Consider the following 24273-nt stretch of genomic DNA (forward strand, 5'->3'; position numbering starts at 1 on the left):
CAGTTTAACTCAAAGGCCATATTTTGTCTGTGCAGAGAAAGGCCAAAATAGGAACATGCCTTCAAAATAGCTTGTCAATTACACATGCACAGAGGCTCATTGGCACACACACATTGTTGCACTAAAAACCTAGCCTAGCAAGTGCAAACAAAAAAAAAAAAAAAAAAAAAAGGGCAACACTTCACCCAGGTTTTTCCGCTGCAGCTCATCAACTGTAAAGCATCCTGCCCATGCCAGAGCTCTCTAATTCCTCACCGCTGTTCAGCACTAAGCTCGCACATTTGACACTTACTGTTTAATTAATAACAAGCTTGATCTCATTTAACGCCAACATCTGCTTTAACTCAGCTTAAATCTTTGAGCAAAAAACACACTCCACTCAATTTCAATCTCTGAGCAAAAACACACTGCACACAGCTTCAATCTTTGAGCAAAAAAACACACTACACTCAGCTTCAATCTTTGAGCAAAAAAACACACTACACTCAGCTTCAATCTTTGAGCAAAAACACACTACACTCAGCTTCAATCTTTGAGCAAAAACACACTGCACACAGCTTCAATCTTTGAGCAAAAACACACTACACTCAGCTTCAATCTTTGAGCAAAAACACACTGCACACAGCTTCAATCTTTGAGCAAAAAAACACACTACACTCAGCTTCAATCTTTGAGCAAAAAAACACACTACACTCAGCTTCAATCTTTGAGCAAAAAAACACACTACACTCAGCTTCAATCTTTGAGCAAAAACACACTACACTCAGCTTCAATCTTTGAGCAAAAACACACTACACTCAGCTTCAATCTTTGAGCAAAAACACACTACACTCAGCTTTTATTATCTTGTTAAAAACATCCAGCTTAAATCTTTTAGCAAAAACACACAAACTCAAGTGATTCAAGCACCACACTGGGTAAATTCAGGCACTGCTGCTTGCAAACACTGACTGTTCCATTCAAACAACAGGACTTTCCTCACACACACTTGATGACTGTGTTACAGAATTCTGATTAGATTTTTCAGAGCGGTCAGTTTGTTCCAAATGCAGCATTACTAAATGTAAGCAGTGATCAAATGAAATTCAGTCAGAGGATGTGCCTCAACCCTTCGAAAACTGTGAGGATTACAGCTTGCGCAACAATTCCTGCCAGGGTTTTAGCAGTAAGTTTCAGATGATTCAAAAACTAAAACGACGACATGTCATGCAGGTCATTCACAAAATGCTTCACCCACCAATCAGCGTGTACAGTACTCATTCTATCGTCAGGATCAAAAGCACTGTACGCATCACGGAACAGTTCATTTTGTGCTTGCCAAGCAGTGAAACACAACTTTCCAGCTATGATCATCGACAAAACTTGAAGAAGAAAAAAAGTGACAGAGCTGCACCCATATTTTGTCAGTAATTTCAATGGAAATTTATTGTTGCTTCACTCATTGTTTTTAACACTCAGCTGAAAGGTCAAAAACAAGTTAGATGAATCAGAATCTGATGCCCAGGCACTGCTTGGGTGTAACGCTGAATGAATTAAAGGAAAAAAAAAAAAAAGGTAGGTGACACAGTCTGGCTACCAGGCTTACAAAAATGACATTACCAAGTCAATGAGTTGTGGACACTAAAACCAAGGTTAACAAAAATGGAAAAAAAATAAAACAGGATTAATGAAAAGTTATGTTTCTGCAAGCTGACTATCATATAAAACATGGGAAATAAAGAAGAAAAAAAAGTCTCCAATCTACACTGGACAGAAAAGAGGAAAATAACGTTTTAAATCCCCTTAAAAAGTACTGAACAAAACGGCAGATTGTTTAGCTGTAGCTGGATACCTGACATCCTGAATGAGGTCTAGTAAGTCTGCTGCAAGGTGCAATGTGAGCTGACAGAAACGCAAGCGACAAAACAGAAAATGGACAAGAGACTGAACAGAAAGTGATGAATGTTAAAGGTCGATGAACAGGCTTTCTGGCTCCAATGACAGACTGGACTGAACAACAAGCAACACCTGATGAACAACATCTAATGAGAGCTTAAAAAAACAACAACAAACAAACAAAAAGCGCCTAAAAAAAACTAAAAAAAAAAAAGATTAGTTGCGACAAATGCTCACGGTTGCAGTAAGTTATGACAAACACACGCGTAGAGGTTTCACAAATGTTACACTCAGCGTGAAGACTTTGAATGATCCAGAATCAAAAGCCTGAGTCGCAAGGAAATGTTGATTTTGTCTTGCAAAGTAAAGTTGAAACCAGATCCAGTATGACATGAAAACAAGATTCGGCTCACCATTTTGTCAGAATTTTACAATGGAAATATGTGATGAACATTCCAGCAGATAGGTCAAGACACAAGTAGTGACAAACCCTGATGAAGGACGATTTTGCAAGTGTATTTAAAGGATTAGGAGCTGACAATGTTTTACCTTATACTTACCAATCCCTTATGTGGACACAAACCAGGTTTACAAAATGGAAATAAAACCAGGATTTGAGTTTTTTCTGCAAGTGACTATCATATACATGAATAGAAGAAATAAATTTTTTACTGTCAGAAGTAGAGAAAATAACTTTTAACCCCTGATAATACAATAGTTCACACTAACTGTGACTGCTGTTTTAAGAGTATCCTTACTTTGCTCTCTCTCTCTCTCTCTCTCTCTCTTACAAGACGTGTATATAACCCAGGGTCTTACAAAACAAAGGTTTCGTCCCATTTTGGGTTGAGCGAGGACTTGATGGTCTTGGTCTTCTGTTTGTTTTTGTTGGAGTCGTAGGGAATCAGCTTGACTTTAGTGTAGGGGTCAGCCAGCCCATTGGGGTCCATGGGGCACAGGTTTTTGGCTTCCCGCACTGGAAAAGACAGACAAAAAAACAATGAACACAATGCTACTCATTGATGTTTTATTCTGTTTTTGTTTGTTGTTCTTTGTTGTTGTTGGTTTGTTTTCGTGCATGCGTGTGTGTGTGTGTGTGTGTGTGTGTGTGCGTGCGTGCGTGCGTGCGTGTGTGTGTCTGTGTTCAGACACGGGTCCATTTAACACTCTACTGAGAAATATAGGTTGTTGTTCAGTGCTAAGTTCATAAAAGACAATCAAAATCTTGCAGCTAATGCACACAGTCACACACACATACAAAATGCATTCTATCCACTCTGGTCTCTCTTCAGAGAAGACACTACTGGAAACGAGCATCAGATATAAAAAATAAAATATAAAAAGTCAAAAACAAGCAAAATGCATTATCTAAGAACTGGAACACCCCCACCCCCCACCCCCATGCTACGCCCCCTGGAACATGCTTATCATCTACTGACAGCAGAACTGAAAGGATGCTAGACTGCATCAGAACATTATGCAGAACACAAACAAAAGCCAAAATGGCCTTATCGTATTCTTTTAAAATCCAGTTTAACCTCAAAATCAATATGTAACAAACCCATTCTTCTCCCAATCCCTAATCATTTCTGACAAAAATGTCAACGAAACAAAGTTTGTCAAATCAATACTGTGCTTCTCTTTAAGGAAAAAGGTAACTGCATGCACTATCTTGGTCAAGTTAACACCACTGCATTCATAATGCGTCTAAACTGTTTTGTTGTTGTTGTTGTTTTTTGACATTCAGTGATTAATATAAAATATCATTAATAAACCCAAGTGAAAAAAAAACAACAACAAACAAACACCCCCCCCCTCCCCCCCCCACCCCCCCCCTAAAAAAACAAAAGACACAGCAACTACTTTAACTCAGAAGGAAATATCTGCATGATGACCTTACCGTTCACTGACAGCTTGTTGCCCTGGGCACTTATCTTGAGATAAATTCTTCCCCGCCTTTCTGTGTGATCCATTCCACAGAGGCGAGGGACATGCTTCTCACATCTTTTGTGGACGTTCATGTCACATGCTGAAACATAGGCACACAACCACCCCTCAGTCCATGCAGGGGGAGCTCTGAATTCTGACAGACTACCCTCTGTTTCACGTCACATGCTGAAACATAGGTATACAGTCCCCCTTTCCACTGATGGTGAGCTCTGAACTCTGAATAACTACCCTCTGTTTCATGTCACATGCTGAAACATAGGTATACAGTCCCCCTTTCCACTGATGGTGAGCTCTGAACTCTGAATAACTACCCTGTATTTCATGTCACATGCTGAAACATAGGTATACAGTCCCCCTTTCCACTGATGGTGAGCTCTGAACTCTGAATAACTACCCTGTATTTCATGTCACATGGTGAAACATAGGTATACAGTCCCCCTTTCCACTGATGGTGAGCTCTGAACTCTGAATAACTACCCTGTATTTCATGTCACATGGTGAAACATAGGTATACAGTCCCCCTTTCCACCCATGGTGAGCTCTGAAGTCTGAATAACTACCCTGTAGTTCATGTTGCATGCTGAAACATAGGTAAACAATACTCCTTTCCACCCAGTCCAAGCATCATGATCTCTGAACACTTACATACTACCTTACTGTATTGTATTGTATTGTATTGTATTGTATTGTATTGTATTGAACTGTTGTGATTGTACTGTTGTGAAATTCAGGCTGCTCTCTCCAGGGTGGGTGCACTGCTCCGGTCAGAGTGCCACCCATGGTATGTATGTTTTTCTGCCTGCAAGTGTATGTTTTCCTTTAAAAGTGGGTTTTTCTACAGAATCTTGCCAGGGACAACCCGTTTGCTGCAATGAGTTCTTTTATGAGTGCTAAATGCACACTGCACACGGGATCTCGATTTATCATCTCATCAAAATGACTAGTGAACAGACCACCATTTAAGGTCTGGTGGAGGGAAAGAAATTAATGGTGTCCTAGGAGTATCCGTAACCTCTATGCCAACACTCAACGTTTCAACACTGCTGCAAATCTGTCAACAGACTATTTTGGTTGGAGGAGAGGGGGATAATATTAAGGCCACACACGGTAGTGAAATTTTGACCAAAATCATGATTCTTTGTGATTTTCGTTTTTTCGCATAATTTGCTTCTTCAACATCTAATCTTTATAGTCCGTTTCACCTGGATACTATATTCACTTAAATAAAGCTTCAAACAGCATCAACATGTGTGATTTCTTGTGAGTACAAGCACATCTCTTTCTTTTCCTGTTTTCTCAGTTTTGTGTTTTGTCTTCGTAATACCATTTTTCAATATGGTAATGTTAATGCTCAAAAACTTTAAAAGATAGCATGTTCAAACTTGGTACTTTCTTTCTTTATGTAGTCATCTTTATTATAGTGCAGTGGTTTGTATAGTACTAGTAAAAAAAATGAATATACACTCATTTGAAAAACATTATGTCAAGGAATTTATACACATTTCAACAAAAAAATAATAATAAATGTATTTATTCAAATTCCAAAATACCACTGCACTATAATAAAGAACAAATACAAATAAATCAAATCAAACAAACAGAAATAACATATCTATAAAGGTACCAAAGTTTTAAGCTTTCAATTTTTTTGTTTGTCGGCCATTTTGGATTCGTTTCCATGGAAACCGTCACGACAAATTGCACAAAATGACCTTTTTAGACATGTTTAGTCCAATATCTTTGCATACCATGTCACAGAAAGCATTAAACTTCAAGTTTATTTCATACGTTTTTGTACTACGGTGTCTGGCCTGAAAAACCAAAACACATAGCAAAACAGAAATGCTCAAGCTTTCTGTATGACCTCATTCAGACCAAACACGGAACATCAGAAAAAGGGAGAAATGCTGCTGGCAAGGCATGGGTTAAAATGGTTGAACATGTGAACAGGTCATTTCTTGGGAGGCGAAGATGGAGATGGAGATGAATCAACATGCTCAAAACTAAAGCGATTCCATCAGCGTGCTGCTGAAGCAACCACACTTGCAGCCACTTGACAGGTAGAAGACGTGTGAACAGGTCAGACTGGGCAGTTCAGTGGCAGGCAGGCAGCAGACAGGCAGGCAGGCAGGCAGGCAGACATGATAGGTGCACAAGAGCTCTGCTGTCAGTGGAACGGTCTTTCTTTATATGTTTTGCCAGCAGCAAAACAATCTGTGTATGTCAGCACAAAGTGTTCTCACTGTGTGTGTCTTGCCATCAGCTGACTGATATCTGATGATGATTAAACTGATCTTTCTTTATGTGTCTTGCCAGCAGCTAAACAATCGGTGTATGTCAGCACAAAGTGTTCTCACTGTGTGTGTCTTGCCATCAGCTGACTGATATCTGATGATGATTAAACTGATCTTTCTTTATGTGTCTTGCCAGCAGCTAAACAATCTGTGTATGTCAGCACAAAGTGTTCTCACTGTGTGTGTCTTGCCATCAGCTGACTGATATCTGATGATGATTAAACTGATCTTTCTTTATGTGTCTTGCCAGCAGCTAAACAATCTGTGTATGTCAGCACAAAGTGTTCTCACTGTGTGTGTCTTGCCATCAGCTGACTGATATCTGATGATGATTAAACTGATCTTTCTTTATGTGTTTTGCCAGCAGCAAAACAATCTGTGCACGTCAGCACAAAGTGTTCTCACTGTGTGTGTCTTGCCATCAGCTGACTGATATCTGATGATGATTAAACTGATCTTTCTTTATGTGTCTTGCCAGCAGCTAAACAATCTGTGTATGTCAGCACAAAGTGTTCTCACTGTGTGTGTCTTGCCATCAGCTGACTGATATCTGATGATGATTAAACTGATCTTTCTTTATGTGTCTTGCCAGCAGCTAAACAATCTGTGTATGTCAGCACAAAGTGTTCTCACTGTGTGTGTCTTGCCATCAGCTGACTGATATCTGATGATGATTAAACTGATCTTTCTTTATGTGTTTTGCCAGCAGCTAAACAATCTCTGCATGTCAGCACAAAACTCCCTCACAGTGTGTAAGAGAGAGAGAGAGTGTGTGTGTGTGGGATGCTGTCAGCAAAATGATCTCTGAAGATGATGCAACTGATGTCATCACTTAGCAGAATGGGCATCAGATCAGGACGGACCACACAGGTCTTTTCTCTCTCTCTGTGCAGACATGCAGGACAGCATGTGACTATGGAGCAGTGGCCTAGTGGTGGTGTGCCTGACTAGGATTGTAGGAAGGCAGTGGGCACGGGTTTCAGTCTGAAAAATGGACCAGGATCTTTTTTACTCACCCCTCCACCAGACCTTGAGTGATGGTATGGGTGCTTGCTGATCTTTTGGATGAGATGATAAACCAAGGTCCTGTTTACAGCATACATTCAGAGCATATAAAAGAACCCACAGCAACAAAACCGTTGTCCCTGGCAAAATTCTGTAGAAAAACCCTTTTTGACAATGAAGAAAATAGATCTGCACATAGGACCCCCCCCGCCCCCCCCCCCCCCCCCAAAAAAAGAAGAAATGATCAGGGTGGAGATACCATGGTGCTGCACTGTGGTGACACACTGTCCCCAGGGACAGCAGCCTGAAGTAGAATATCAAACACAAATCTTTCAAGACAAAAGTAATACAATACAATATTGAATAATGTCCTTTTTTTCTTCTTCTTTTCCTGGTTACTGAATTTTGAATACTGAAATGTTTCTTTGATCCTATTATGTGAAACCACCCTTACCCAGTGATGACTCACATTTTCAGGGTCAATTAAGAGCTGACTGAATCAAAATACAGACACAAAATTTTTCCATTAACTGTCATCAGTAATGAACCAGATTCTGTCCCAGTTTTAATAACCAGCTGTCACAGTTTTTGTTGTTGTTGATTTTTTTTTCCAACCCAGTTCAAACTAGGAATGACTGTGAAAGAATACTGAGAAAGGAAAGTGTTTTTGTGTGGGTTCAAAACAGTTTAACAACACGGGGCCCTTTGCAGGTGGTGTCCTTAGTTCTTTGAATCAGAACAGGCACCACTGAACACCATCAAAGTGACTCAGTAGCAGTGCAGGGTGTCCTCTAGTGTGTTACCTCCTGGCAACCTGAACATGGATAGTTTCCTGTTACAGACTGCCATGCTGGGACTGTGACTGTGACAGATCAAACTGGGCGTGACTGTGACTGTGACAGATCAAACTGGGCGTGACTGTGACTGTGACAGATCAAACTGGGCATGACTGTGACTGTGACAGATCAAACTGGGCGTGACTGTGACTGTGACAGATCAAACTGGGCATGACTGTGACTGTGACAGATCAAACTGGGCGTGGCTGTGACTGTGACAGATCAAACTGGGCGTGACTGTGACTGTGACAGATCAAACTGGGCGTGACTGTGACTGTGACAGATCAAACTGGGCATGACTGTGACTGTGACAGATCAAACTGGGCGTGACTGTGACTGTGACAGATCAAACTGGGCGTGGCTGTGTATGGGAGACTTGGAACAAGCAGCGCATGAGTAATGTCACTGAAAACAATACAGATGATGGGGCAGCAAAAACAAAACAAAACAAAAAAACAAAAATCTGTAGAAGAAATCCACTCTTAACTGGTACACAAATTTCTAAGCATGCACTCAAGGCCTGACTAAACGCATAGGGTTATGCTGCTGGTCAGGCATCTGCCTAGCACATGTGGTGTAGCCTATATGGATTTGTCCAAACACAGTGACGCCTCCCTGAGAAACTGAGACTTCAACCAAAGCAAGCCATGGCCATCAATTTTTCTCCTGTGGGGGGGGGAGGGGGGTGGGGGTGGAGGGAGGCCCAGGGGGGGAGGAGGTGGAAGGAGTGAAGTGTGCGAGTCCTGAACGCCAACTGCAGACAGTCTCCAAAATGCGACAAGAAGAAACTCCCCAAATCCAAGATAACAACTTTCCATCACGTACAGGTGATATTCCATCTAAAAAAAAAAAAATTTTTTTAAATGTGCATGAGTACCAAAACAGAGGAGATAGAGAACTCTTCCAGCAGGTTTTGGTTGCAGTGAGTTATTTCCCTTGAGAAGGACCCCAAGAAAGACACTGAGCACCCTTCGGAGTTATTGACGTTTTTTCTTGGCCCTTTCTTTTTCAACCCCTTCGCTTCGTGTGGACCTACAACCCATGTCACAGAACATGTGGCCACTACACTGTGTTGATGTGCATCCAACCAAACCTGTACATTAGTCACTTCAGGTGTTCTGGCAGAAACCAAACCAAACCTGTACAGTACAGCAGTCAACTGGTGCGTTCTGGCAAGAACCCTACCAAATCTGCACAGTACAGGAGTCACTTCAGGTGTCCTGGCAAGAACCCTACCAAATCTGCACAGTACAGGAGTCACTTCAGGTGTCCTGGCAAAAACCCTACCAAATCTGCACAGTACAGGAGCCACTTCAGGTGTCCTGGCAAGAACCCTACCAAATCTGCACAGTACAGGAGTCACTTCAGGTGTCCTGGCAGAAACCCAACCAAATCTGCACAGTACAGGAGTCACTTCAGGTGTCCTGGCAAGAACGCTACCAAATCTGCACAGTACAGGAGTCACTTCAGGTGTCCTGGCAAAACCCCAACCAAACCTGTACAGTACAGGAGTCACTTCAGGTGTCCTGGTAAGAATCCTACCAAATCTGCACAGTACAGGAGTCACTTCAGGTGTCCTGGCAGAAACCCAACCAAACCTGTACAGTACAGCAGTCAACTAGTGCGTTCTGGCAAGAACCCTACCAAATCTGCACAGTACAGGAGTCACTTCAGGTGTCCTGGCAAGAACCCTACCAAATCTGCACAGTACAGGAGTCACTTCAGGTGTCCTGGCAAGAACCCTACCAAATCTGCACAGTACAGGAGTCACTTCAGGTGTCCTGGCAAGAACCCTACCAAATCTGCACAGTACAGGAGTCACTTCAGGTGTCCTGGCAGAAACCCAACCAAATCTGCACAGTACAGGAGTCACTTCAGGTGTCCTGGCAAGAACGCTACCAAATCTGCACAGTACAGGAGTCACTTCAGGTGTCCTGGCAAAACCCCAACCAAACCTGTACAGTACAGGAGTCACTTCAGGTGTCCTGGCAAAAACCCTACCAAACCTGCACAGTACAGGAGTCACTTCAGGTGTCCTGGCAGAAACCCAACCAAACCTGCACAGTACAGAAGTCAACTAGTGTGTCCTGGCAAGAACCCCACCAAATCTGCACAGTACAGGAGTCACTTCAGGTGTCCTGGCAAAAACCCAACCAAATCTGGTGTCCTGGCAGAAACCCAACCAAATCTGCACAGTACAGGAGTCACTTCAGGTGTCCTGGCAAAAACCCAACCAAATCTGCACAGTACAGGAGTCACTTCAGGTGTCCTGGCAGAAACCCAACCAAACCTGTACAGTACAGGAGTCACTTCAGGTGTCCTGGCAAAAACCCAACCAAACCTGTACAGTACAGGAGTCACTTCAGGTGTCCTGGCAGAAACCCAACCAAATCTGCACAGTACACGAGTCACTTCAGGTGTCCTGGCAGAAACCAAACCAAACCTGTACAGTACAGGAGTCACTTCAGGTGTCCTGGCAAGAACCCTACCAAATCTGCACAGTACAGAAGTCAACTAGTGTGTCCTTGCAGAAACCCAACCAAACCTGCACAGTACAGGAGTCACTTCAGGTGTCCTGGCAAAAACCCAACCAAACCTGTGTACAGTACAGGAGTCACTTCAGGTGTCCTGGCAGAAACCCAACCAAACCAGTACAGTACACGAGTCACTTCAGGTGTCCTGGCAAAAACCCAACCAAATCTGCACAGTACAGGAGTCACTTCAGCTGTCCTGGCAAGAACCCTACCAAATCTGCACAGTACAGGAGTCACTTCAGGTGTCCTGGCAAGAACCCTACCAAATCTGCACAGTACAGGAGTCACTTCAGGTGTTCTGGCAAAAACCCAACCAAACCTGCACAGTACAGGAGTCACTTCAGGTGTCCTGGCAAAAACCCAACCAAATCTGTACAGTACAGGAGTCACTTCAGGTGTCCTGGCAGAAACCCAACCAAACCTGTGTACAGTACAGGAGTCACTTCAGCTATGCAGGCAAAAACCCAACCACACCTACACAGTATCACTTCAGGTTTGGCGGCAAACCCCAAAGCAAACAGGTCTGCTTTCATGGGCTACACCCGGAGCAACAAGTATGGAACAAGCAGGGTGAAGGAGCAAGGTCTGTGTCAATGACTGTGGGGCAAATTAGATTTTGGAGGGAAGGAGAGAATAAGAGGGCTGAGAGGAGGGTGGGTACTTCTGCCAAGAGAGAGAGAGAGAGAGAGACAAGAAAAGACTAAATCGCCTCCAAGCCGGGCAGAGGCTGCCACTGACAGTACCCCCCCCCCCCCTCCCCCCCCCCCACACACACCCCTCGACGCCCTCCCTGCTGGGACCAGGGCTCCAGTCAATCACCTTCCGGTCCTCGCCCAGACCCTGCCCAGACCCTCCCCGCCCCCTCCCCCCCCCCCCCTGCTCCGTGTGATGCCTGTGATGCCGTGATGGCCTGCCGCCACTCCTGACAGGCTGAGCCAGGGCTCTGCTGCCTCTTCAGCCAGATGGTAAACGAAGCAGGCATGCTGAGCTCATTCCCCCTCTCTCGCTGACAGGCAAGTGCCTCCGCTGACAAGTCTCTTGTGTGCACAGAAGGGCTGAGGTTTCCTTCTTTCGTTTTCTTCTTTTATTTTTTTCTTTGTGTCGTTGTTGCGGTTTTCCTTTTTTTCCCCCTCTGACCATACCGGTAGACAACAGTTAGGCTTAAAAAAAAAAAAAAAAAAAAAAAAAAAAAAAGTTTTTACTTTCTCGTGAAAAGTGTCAAGTGCCCTTGCTGACAGTCTATTATGTGCACAGAAAGGCTGTTCTTTTTTTTGTTTTTTTTGTTTTGTTTGTTTGTTTGTGTTCTCTCTGAGTCTGACAAAATGGGTACAAACAGTCAGGTTGAATATTTCAACTTTACTGTGAAAATTGTTTTACACTGTAATGCTATGGTGTGTGTGTGTGTGTGTGTGTGTGTGTGTGTGTGTGTGTGTGTGTGTAAGTATATATGCATATATGCCAGTTATGTTATTGTACACGACTATGACTTTTTCATTTTCTCTCTGACCATATGGGTCCATACAGTCAGGTTCAACTTTGCAGTGAAAATTGTTTGATAATGTACTGCTATGGTATATGTATGTATGTATGTATGTATGTATGTACACACACACACACACACACTAGTCATGTCACTGGAAATGACTATCATATGATTTTCAAAGGTTGGCTCTGGATAATTTCCAACACCATTATCACCATGGCTTCAATACATATCATGTGACAGATGTTCAACATTCAAGGTGTGTGTGCACACATACACGCGATAAAAAAACCCCAACACACACACACACACACACACACAAAATGTTGTAAGACATTTATGTGACTATGGTTTTCAAAGGCTGGCTCTGGATAATTTCCAACACCATTATCACCATGGCTTCAATACATATCATGTGACAGATGTTCAACATTCAAGGTGTGTGTGCACACATACACGCGATAAAAAAAAACCCAAAACACACACACACACACAAAATGTTGTAAGACATTTATGTGACTATGGTTTTCAAAGGCTGGCTCTGGATAATTTCCAACACTGCTATCACAATGGCTTCATTACAAATCCTGTGACAAATGTTCAACATTCAAAGTGTGTGTGTGTGTGTGTGTGTGTGTGTGTGTAATAAAACAAACAAATAAATCAATCAACACTAAGGCTCTACGGAGAAACAAAATATGCAGAGGTCTCTTCCACTCACACACTTCAAATATTCACAACACCAACCAGGCCTGTAGCCTCTCATCCCACACCCTCATCACCCCCACACCCCCCCTTCCCAAACTACTTCTCTCAGCAGTCTACAAAAAACAACAAAAGTTCCATGGATCTCTTCTGTCAAGCTGCTTTTACCACCGCTTTTTTGTTTTTTTTCTTTTTTTCATTGTTTTGTTTCTGCTTTTGTCTTTTGTTTTTTTGACCCAGTTCCACAAAGAAGGATGCTATGCTATGCGGGAAAGAATAGCTGTAATGAAAAATATACAGTGACACTGTTTGCCGAATCGACAAAGTCTGCATCACTTCTGTTGTGGCCTCATACAGGGCAAAAAGCATCAACAAAACATTTGTTTGGAAGAAAACACTTCATGGTCTTGCGCACACCTGTGAGTGTGTGTGTGTGTGTGTGTGTGTGTGTGTACATGTGCACTTGCGCGCCCCACGCAGTGTTGGTAGATGGATGTGGGTGTAGATAAACATGCACGTGTGTCCCACCATATAAATCATGTGTCCCACCATATAAACCAAATAATATCTATGAATTTATAGAAATGAACATTCATGCATGTCTCATCATATAAAACAAACTATAATTATGAATTTATAAAAATGTTGTATGTCCTATCATATAAATCAAACTATGATTATGAACTGATACAAATGAAACTTCTAACACATTTTATGATGCTCATCACCCTTAAACTAGCTTCACCTCGTTTCAGTTTAAAACGTTCCTAACAAGATGATGCTTAAATTTTTGCAAGTTTCTTTTTTTCTTTTCTTTCACAACACCACACACACAAACACGCACACACACAGACACACAATGTTTTATTCATTCTGTTCAGACATGCATACATGTAGACAAGGGAATGACTGAACGATGGATGAGGTGGGGTTGGGGGGAAATCAGGCAGAGACGAAAGGGAAACTAGTCGTATTCCTGGAACACATCTTTGAATGTAAGACTTCCCCATTCCGCAGGGTTCAGATCAATTTGCTGCCCAACTGCACAGTAGCTCCATTCTCCCCAGAGCTTCTGATGAGAGGGGGTGGGGGGGGGATGAGAATTTACTGCCCTGCGCAAAATCAATAGCTGGCGCCTCGCAGGGGGCATCAGAGCCCCCTGATAGTGTGTAAATGAAAAAGCAATTCTGTTTTACCCCCAGAGAGTTTGAAACGACACTGGCGGGAGGCACCCACAACTGTCCGCATTCCACCTCGCTGAAGTCATATCTCAGGCATTATCAATTTTAAAAGTGCTATTTAATAAAAGATGAGAAAAAAAACAACAGAAAAAAGAAAGACGGTACTAAAAGAAAGAAGAACAGTGAAAAGAAAGAAAGAAAGAAGGAAGGAAATAGGAAACAAAGAAAGAAAGCAATGAAATGAAAAAGAAATAAACACTTGAGAATAAAAAAGAAGAGAGAAAAATGAAGAAAAGAACAAACCTGATAAAAAATTAAAAAAAATTAACAACAACAACTGAAGAAAAGACACCACACCATCACACTCAACAAGTGTTACACCCCCCCCCCCCCCCCCCCCCCCCCCCCCCCGCCCCTACCCCCCCCCCCCCCCCCCACCCCCCCTCCCCAGCCATGCACCTCAAGGGCTAATGACCCCTGAATGATGCTGCAGCGCCTTCCCTCCCCACAAACACCGGCCCTCTGAACCCGACACCAACAGGCTGAGCGTCAGTCACGTGTGGCCCCGGGGCCTGCAGAGGACCACTGATCCCAAATGTCACACAACAAGACGTGAAAGGTGGACCGGAAAAGAGCGGGACTGCTGTTCCAGCCAGCCATCATGTGTTTTTAACACCACGCCATGACAGTACAAGCTGCTGCTTGGAGGGGGGGGGGGGGGGCTGGGTGGGGTGTGGGAGGGGAGGTGGAGGAGGGGGCCGGGGGGGGGTGGGGGCGGGGGGGGGGGGCCGTGGGGGGGGGGCCTAGGTAGTGGCTTGGGGCTGAGAAACGTGACATTTTAGAGAATGTCACACCACTGTCTGCCTCCCTGCTCTGATTCGGAACCCCTTTACCACTCCCCTTCCCTAACTCCCCACCCCCACCCCCCTACATCCCCCTTCCACATGCACACATGCAAGCATGCACACGCACACTCACACCCACACAAACATGAACACACTTACAAACATGAATATGCACATACAAACTTGCACACACACACACACACACACAAACATACGTGGTTTAATTAGGATCCCCACTGGCATTCTCTTTTTATGTTACTCGTTGAGAAGTTTGTTTGTTTTACTTCGTTCATACTTTTTTTTTTTTTAATGCCAAGTGAAGAGAGAGGAATTGGAAAAGCAGTGATGACAAAAGGCATGGTGGTGGGGAAGGGGATGGGTTTTCATCCAAACTTACAGCTGTGGACAGATGTTGAAAGAGCGAAGGAAGAATGAACACGCACGCTCCCATGTATGCACTCACACACACACACACACACACACACACACACAAGCATGCACACAACATGCAAGCCCTTGGTGTAATAAAAGGAAAAGATGTAACCTGGTATACTCGGATGTGAAACTGTATTTTTGTAGTTGGCCGAGTTCACTTAACTATACTTGTAAGACCGCAGAGTGTTAAATAAGTCAGAAGTTACATGACTGCACCTTATCTGAACAAATGCACACAAGTCAAGCTATCTGAATTTAAAGATCCTACAATGAATTGCAACATGGCTTTCTTAATATCTATAACAATTGTTTCATACTTTTTTGTTTTTATATACTTTACACAGACGAATGAACCAGACATGACATATCCCCATCAATGCAAGATAAATCATGGCTGTGTTTTACTGTTTTGGTCTTTGTATTCAGCTTAAATTTTGGACCTTTCGCTTCAACCTTTGTCGTGTTTATGTGTGCCAAATGGACTGTGGGCTGAGAGATTGTGTGGTGTGAGAGATGAGGCTTTGGGTGCTCAAGATAATTTCCAATCCAATAAATAAAGACATATTGGATTGCATTGTACTGTATCCCAAACAGAGTTTACAGGGGGGGGGGAAAAAACATTGTGTGTGTTGTCAGAATTTTTTCCAGAAGTCTAGATGAATAGTCAGCAATTGTCAACAACATAAATAAATAAAAAGTTTTGTATTGTGCTGTATCCCTTACAGGTATAACAGCCACAAATATGTTTATATATATATATATATATATAAAACATATATATTTGTATTTCTTTTTATCACAACAGATTTCTCTGTGTGAAATTCAGGCTGCTCTCCCCAGGGAGAGCATGTCGCTACACTACAGCACCACCCATGTTATTGTATTTTTTCCTGCGTGCAGTTTTATTTGTTTTCCCTATCAAAGTGGATTTTACTACAGAATTTTGCCAGGAACAACCCTTTTGTTGCCATGGGTTCTTTTACATGCACTAAGTGCATGCTGCACATGGGACCTTGGTTTATCGTCCAGACCACCACTCAAGGTCTAATGGAGGGGGAGAAAATAGCGGCGGCTGAGCCATGATTCGAACCAGCGCGCTCAGATTCTCTCGCTTCCTAGGCGGATGCGTTACCTCTAGGCCATCACTCCACAGCTTATATATATTTGTTTGGTTGGTTGTTTGGTTGTTTTTGTTGTTGTTGTTGTTCCATTACTATAGTCTTGATGAATGGTCAGCAACTGTCAACGACATAAATCAAAACCTGGCCACAAAAAGTTTGACCTCCTGATTCAACAACACAAACAAAAAAATTACCGGAAAAAGTTCAAACTCCAGATTCAACAACCTCTATAGAAAAAAATGTGCTGAGCGTGAACTAAATTGCGGCCCTGACTATCCACCACCCTCCCTCAGGCTCAGCTGAAATCAGCAAATTAATCTGTTTTGAGCTTCCAGCTGTTTAAACAACAGAAACTCAGAAAAGAGGGGTTTTTTTTGTTTTTGTTTTTTGTGTGTTTTTATACAGATTGAGTGGCAGGCTTAGCTGCTGTTTCAGCTAAGCATCAGCAATTCTTTGCCATCCAGATGCACCTCTCTTAACCCCTACAGGCTGTGCCGCTGACGTACAGCGTACGTCATAAAACACATGGTGCCAATGCTGTGTTGATGTACACTGTACGTCCAAACAACACAACTTTTTGTTTGGCTGAGCACTGCAGGAAAGTTACCTGCAAGGCGATAACTTGAATAAGGATCAACTCCCATGGCAGAAATGTAAAGAAGTTCAACTTGAATAAGGATCAACTCCCATGGCAGAAATGTAAAGATGTTCAACTTATGTTATCAAAAGCGTTTTTGTAAAGCACCTAGAGCAGATTTCTGGATAGTGTGCTATATAAGTATCCATTATTATTATTATTATTGAATAAGGATCAACTCCCATGGCAGAAATGTAAAGAAGTTCAACTTGAATAAGGATCAACTCCCATGGCAGAAATGTAAAGAAGTTCAACTTGAATAAGGATCAACTCCCATGGCAGAAATGTAAAGAAGTTCAACTTGAATAAGGATCAACTCCCATGGCAGAAATGTAAAGAAGTTCAACTTGAATAAGGATCAACTCCCATGGCAGAAATGTAAAGAAGTTCAACTTGAATAAGGATCAACTCCCATGGCAGAAATGTAAAGAAGTTCAACTTGAATAAGGATCAACTCCCATGGCAGAAATGTAAGATGTTCATCTGCCAATACAGTGTCCATGAGAGTCTGGGTTCAAATCCAGCTCTCGCCCTTTATCCCAAGTTTGAGTAGAAAATCAAACTGAGCGTCTTAGTCATTCGGATGAAGCAATAAACCAAGGTCCCATGCGTAGCACGTGCTTGGCACATTGAAAAAGAACTCATGGGTGTTGTCCTCTGGCAAAATTCTGTAACAGAGATCCTGTCTGATAGGTACACAAATATATATATGCATGCACTCAAGGCCTGACTAAAAGTGTTGGGTTATGCTGCCGTCAGGCATCTGCCTGGCATATGTGGTGTAGCTTATATGGGTTTGTCCTAACGCACTGACACCACCTTCAGAAACTGAAAGTGAAATTGAAAAAAACACGAGCTCCCTTGATGTTCCTTGACGTGGGATGGTGGAGTGATGGACATGGGGTGGGTGACAGTGAATGACTGAATGGTGTGCACTGCCACCTGTTCCCACTCTGTCACACTCTCTCTGTCTCTCTCTCAATGTGTATGTGAACGAATTGATGGGAGTATGTTACAAGCAAAAGTGTGTGTGTGTGTGTGTGTGTGTGTGTGTGTGTGTGTGTGTGTGTGTGTGTGTGTGTGTGTGTGTGTGTGTGTGTGTGTGTGTGTGTGTGTGTGTGTGTGTGTGTGTGTGTGTGTGACCTGTGAACAGCATTATTTAAAGATGATAATTTCTGAAAGTAGAAGAATGCAACATGGTGATATATTAATTATTATATTTTGAGGGGGGATCATCTTCAACAGTTAGCAAAATATGACCTGACTGGGATAGCAAGCATGGTTTTTCCTTTTTTTTTTCTGGACATTCCTCAGCAAAACATCTCAGCAGTGAAGGGGCTAAATACAAATGAAAAAAAAAACACTATTTGACAAACACATACAGAGGCAGCAGACTGACACACACACCCACACACACACACACATACACACACACACGCACACACACAGGTGTTGGCACACTGACACAAAAATCCAAGAGAACTTACAGTCGCACTTGAGTCCCTGGTGGATGAGCCCATAGAGCAGGGAGCCGCAGTGATCACAGAAGGTAGGACTGCCATAGGTGTGATTCTTGAACTTGTGTAAATTGGTTGCCTACAAGACACACCACACCACAAACCACTTAGTACTCATGACACAAGCATACATCGTTTAATCAACAGCGCAGCATCTGAAAAGTGGTCTTTTCCCACACATACACAATTCACTGTACACAATTTTATATTATTTCATTTCTTTAATCACAGCATATCATTTTTTTTTTGGTCACTGACAACTTGTTATTCAATTAATATTTTAACAATAAAACAGACCACATGTTCACAAGACAAATTGCTGTAGAGTATGCACATCCTGTATTTGCGTATATGTGGATGTGAAAGCGCACAGACACACACACACACACACACACACACTTGTGCAGACACAGAATGATTTTTTGCTGATCATGTACGTCCTGTACTGGAGTAATTATGTATGTGAAAGGGTGAAACACACACACACACACACACACACACTTGTGCAGACACAGAATGAATTTTTGCTGATCATGTATGTCCTGTACTGGAGTAATTATGCATGTGAAAGGGTGAAACACACACACACACACACACACACACACACACACACACACATACCCACGCACAGAAAAAGGGTGATTACAAGATAAACTGCTGTCGAGCTTGTACATTCTGTACCAGATTATTTACGAGTGTGAAAGCAAGCAAGCAAGCACACACACACACACACACACATACACACAATGTTCATAAGACAAAATGCTGTCAAGCATGTACATTTTGTCCTTGGGTATTATGTGTGAAATCACAAACCCACACATATACACACACACGTAAACATTTTCACACGGTACACACACACACAAACACACACACCCACAGACCCACACAGAATCAATCTTTTTAGCATAGCAAGTCCCCAGCACAGAGACCTATGTTTATACAAACAGTCCCCAATCAACTGGCAACCAACTGAAGTGGTCCCAGGCAGTCAGACAGTCAATCGGCAAAGCCACACATCCTGGAGACCACAGGGATGGTGGGAGGTTCAATACAGCTCAGGGCTTCTTTCCCGGACTTATACATCTGCAGCGTCACTCCCCACAGACCTATAGATTAACTGGTAGCCACAACCACTTGGCTGCTACAAGGAGAGAGCTATAGATAAACTCAGAGAGCTATTCGCCTATAGATAACCTTGTCGTCACACCCACTTGGCTTAACACACAGAGCTACAGATAACCTTGTAACCACAAGCACTTGGATGTAACAGAGAGAGAGCTACAGATAATCTTGTTATCACATACACTTGGCTGTAACACGGAGAGGGAGCTACAGATAAACTTGTTACCACAACCACTTGGCTGTTACACAGAGAGGGAGCTACAGATATATAACCTTGTTACCACAACCACTTGGCTGTAACACAGAGAGGGAGCTACAGATATATAACCTTGTTACCACAACCACTTGGCTGTAACACAGAGAGGGAGCTACAGATAAACTTGTTACCACAACCACTTGGATGTAACACAGAGAGGGAGCTACAGATATATAACCTTGTTACCACAACCACTTGGCTGTTACACAGAGAGGGAGCTACAGATATATAACCTTGTTACCACAACCACTTGGCTGTAACACGGAAAGAGAGCTACAGATATATAACCTTGTTACCACAACCACTTGGCTGTAACACGGAAAGAGAGCTACAGATAACCTTGTTACCACAACCACTTGGCTGTTACACAGAGAGGGAGCTACAGATATATAACCTTGTTACCACAACCACTTGGCTGTAACACGGAAAGAGAGCTACAGATAACATTGTTACCACAACCACTTGGCTGTAACACGGAGAGAGAGCTACAGATAACCTTGTTACCACAACCACTTGGCTGTAACACGGAGAGGGAGCTACAGATATATAACCTTGTTACCACAACCACTTGGCTGTAACATGGAGAGAGAGAGAGAGTGAGAGAGATCTATAGATAGCTTTGTAGCCACAACCACTTGGCTGTCACATGGAGAGAGCTATAGATAGCCTTGTAGCCGCCGCTAGGCTGTAACATGGAGAGAGAGCTATAGATAGCCTTGTAGCCACCACTTGGCTGTCACATGGACAGAGAGCTATAGATAGCCTTGTAGCCACCACTTGGCTGTCACATGGAGAGAGAGCTATAGATAGCCTTGTAGCCACCACTTGGCTGTCACATGGAGAGAGAGCTATAGATAGCCTTGTAGCCACAACCACTTGGCTGTCACATGGACAGAGAGCTATAGATAGCCTTGTAGCCACCACTTGGCTGTCACATGGACAGAGAGCTATAGATAGCCTTGTAGCCACAACCACTTGGCTGTCACATGGACAGAGAGCTATAGATAGCCTTGTAGCCACAACCACTTGGCTGTCACATGGAGAGAGAGCTATGGACAGCCTTGTAGCCACAACCACTTGACTGGTACATGAAGAAAGTTATAGGTAACCTCAGAGAGAGCTTCGAAACTTTTATTCACTGAGTAACACTTTCTCTCTCTGATTGAGGTGTATCAGCATTTTTACAAAAATTATGAGATGATTATATTGCACACACACACACACACACACACACACACAATCTCTCTCTCTCTCTCTCTCTCTCTCTCCCCCTGTCCAGTCCTTGTTTTGAGAAGAGGAAAAACGCACACAAGGTAACATCAAAACAGATAATTAATGAATGAGGAAAATGGGGAAAAAGAAAGGACAGGAACATTTATCAACTCAGTTCATGTCCTTAAAAAACATGTGTGGAATGGTGGTATGTGTATGTGTGGTGGGGTGGGGGTGTGGGGGGTGGGGGTTGTTCGGTGGTGGGTGTGAGAAAGGTAACTTTTTCACAATGACATAACCCAGAACCTGCCAACAGCCTTGGTACCTTTCTCCTGTATAGATATGGCTGTATGTTGTATATATATGCCTGCAAACATGCTGTTAACTCCGCCCCCCCCCCTCCCCCACCTTTCTCCCCCCTAAAAAAAAGAACATATTTTATCCAAATTATTGCATCTGAAACCATCCATGACTAAGCATCTTCCTCCAAATCCTTGCCTCAGGGAACAAATCTATATGGAATCTATATGCTTCACTGAACGAATCTATGGAGAAAATTTCTGCTTCAGTAAGTATGTATACAGAAGAAATTCATATCTGCTTCGTTGAACGCCTGGATACAGAATTTTGCTCCATAAGCACAATATTTCCATGATACTTTCAGAGGAGTAAAGCGTTCTGTTACTAGCAGTGGGTTTCTGGGCTGAACTAGTTAGTACTCCTTTAACTTTGGCAAGTCACGGCGGTGTACTGGATCAATATCAAAACAACCACACTTGAGAAAGGCAGACAAAGGTGAAAAAGGCAAAATTTTGAATCTGAAAGGACAGGCGCAATAGCCAAATGGTTAAAGTGTTGGACTTTCAATCTGAGGGTCCCGGATTTGAATCTCAGTAACGTCGCCTGGTGGGTAAAGGGTGGAGATTTTTCCGATCTCCCAGGTCAACATATGTGCAGACCTGCTTGTGCCTGAACCCCCTTTGTGTGTATACGCAAGCAGAAGATCAAATACGCACGTTAAAGATCCTGTAATCCATGTCAGGGTTCGGTGGGTTATGGAAAAAGGAACATACCCAGCATGCACACCCCTGAAAACGGAGTATGGGTGCCTACATAGTGGGGTAAAAACTGTCATACATGTAAAAGCCCACTTGTGTACATATGAGTGAACATGGGAGTTGCAGCCCATGAATGAAGAAGAAGAATTTGAAAGAACAGATCACTCCCTCATCTCAACCCCAACCCCTGCCATTTTAAAACTCTCTCTCTCTCACTCACACACACACACACACACAAACAAAAAAAAAAAAACCCAGAAAACAATCTGGAAAATTTTTTCTTCAAAGTACAATGAGAAAAGCTAAGAAAGTTTCTTCAGAAAAAAAACAGAGGTCTCATTTCATTATTTTGCATAGAAATCCTTATTTTGAAAGTCTGTTTTTTTTTTAAAAAAAAAAGAAAAGAAAAATTTCCGAATCACAAAAAGTTTCACAAATATTGGAAACAAACCCATGGCAACGGTCAGAACATACATGCACACGTGCACACACACATACATACACATGCACACAACGCAACACACAGTCTGTTTCATGAACACACTTGCATAAACTGAAGTCGAAAAAGATTCTGACGACTTTCTGTTAAAAAAAAAATCAAACCTTGCTTACCCCCCCCCCCCCCCCCCACCCCCTCTCCCTCTCTTGCTCTCTACATTCTCCAGCCATGCCTGACTAAGCAAGAGCTCTGCCCAGGAACTGATGCCTTTTGAAGTGCCTCATGTTCACTTGTGTTAAAGCACCATTAAGCTAGCTGCCACCGCCGTCGCCGCTGCTGATGCTGCGGCTGCATTATTCTGGGATCCAAACTGGATTACAGCGCCTCGCTGGTCACATTTTGTTCTCCTCACACCACCATTACTTCCTCCCACAACCCTGGCACTTGCGGGGGGTGGGGGTGGGGGTGGGGGGGGGGACATGGGGGTTTGGGGGTTGGTGTAGGGGCAGGAGGGATGGTGGGGGGGGGGGGGGAGGAGGAGGAGAGGATGAGGGGTCTGGGAGAGGAAGAAGACTGAGGGACTCGGGGAGGTAGCAGTGAGGGAGGAGAGAGAGAGAGAGAGGAGAGAGACAATCGATTCGCTTTTAACTCAATGATGACAGCAGATTCCGGCAGCACACCCAGCTCTATTTAACATCCCTCCTCACATTCTTCAACACCCTTCTCTCTCTCTCTGTCTCTCTCTCTTCTTGCCAACAGCAGCCGCCAACCTGTTTCAAGGGGTTGGGGGGTGGGGTGGGGTGAGGGGTGCTGTCCAAAAGGGGAGGGGAGGGGAGGGGAGGGGAGTGGGGGTGTTGGTGTTGGCCAAAATTTTTCTTCAATTCCCTGAGCCCAACAGCATAATCACTTGTAGCCGGGGGCGGAAAAATCAATAGCATGGGAGCGGAATCTGTGTTGCAGCAGCGGCGACAGTGTCACAGGCAGACCTGTGTGCAGATGGGCGAGAGGAGAGAGATGGACAAATGATGATGTCCTCCGCTGAGCCTGCCACCTGCATGCAGACTGATGCTGCTCCGCATGCTGTTTGAAGGAGGAAATCACCTTGTTGGCACGCCCAGACAGCAAGACAAAACACCACTGTCTTGAGACAGCTTGCTGCCATATATAGGAGGCCAGAGAAAGCAGTTGTACCAACACAGCTTTCATGCAAGTTTCTTTTATCCTTTTTTTTTTGTGTGTGTGTGGGGGGGTATCAGGTGCAGGGGCTTAAAAAAAAGAAAAAGAAAAAAAAAGGCCCCTTAGACACTACCTTGCTGCTTTTTTTCTTTTTTGGTGTCGGGAAGGGGTTAAAGTTAGCATGACTGGCTACCTAAAAGTGGGTTCATTCAACCCCCCCCCCCCCCCCCCCCCCCCCCCCCCCCCCCCTTTATTTTTTCTTTTTAAAGTTCTTTGTGATTAAGGACAAATGTTTTAGCTATGTCGCTTAATATTGTCAATTAAATCTTCTTCTTTTTTTTCAAATTAGGTTTATATCATTTTCTTGTCAACACACACACACACACACACACACACACACACACACACACGTGTAATATATTTCAAAGAAAATTCTGAAAGAGCAGGAGCAACAAGAGAAGAAGATGGATGAGAAAAAAGGTGGGGAGACGGAAGGAAAAAGAGAGGCAAGAGAAATATCAGGAAAGGTAGAGAGTGACAGACAGAGACAGAGAGAGACAGAGAGAGACACAGATAGAGACAGACA

The 24273-nt window shown here is 43.3% G+C and overlaps 1 protein-coding gene across 3 annotated transcripts in view; it reads right to left on the reverse strand.

Annotated features, from left to right (window-relative positions):
- Positions 1 to 24273, reverse strand: part of LOC143290149 (calcium-dependent protein kinase C) — an 84579-nt gene that overhangs the window by 31276 nt on the left and 29030 nt on the right. For 2 of the 3 annotated variants that reach the window (XM_076599462.1, XM_076599455.1), the window contains exons 4-6: positions 18389 to 18497; positions 3776 to 3904; positions 2695 to 2851 (exon numbers count right to left, since the gene is read on the reverse strand). In XM_076599462.1, the coding sequence (XP_076455577.1) occupies positions 2695 to 2851; positions 3776 to 3904; positions 18389 to 18497 (395 nt within the window). The remainder of the gene's footprint in view (positions 1 to 2694; positions 2852 to 3775; positions 3905 to 18388; positions 18498 to 24273) is intronic. The other variant, XM_076599468.1, reaches the window with a different exon arrangement.

This window comes from Babylonia areolata, chromosome 1, assembly GCF_041734735.1.
Source record: "Babylonia areolata isolate BAREFJ2019XMU chromosome 1, ASM4173473v1, whole genome shotgun sequence".
Classification (NCBI taxonomy): Eukaryota; Metazoa; Mollusca; class Gastropoda; order Neogastropoda; family Buccinidae; genus Babylonia; species Babylonia areolata.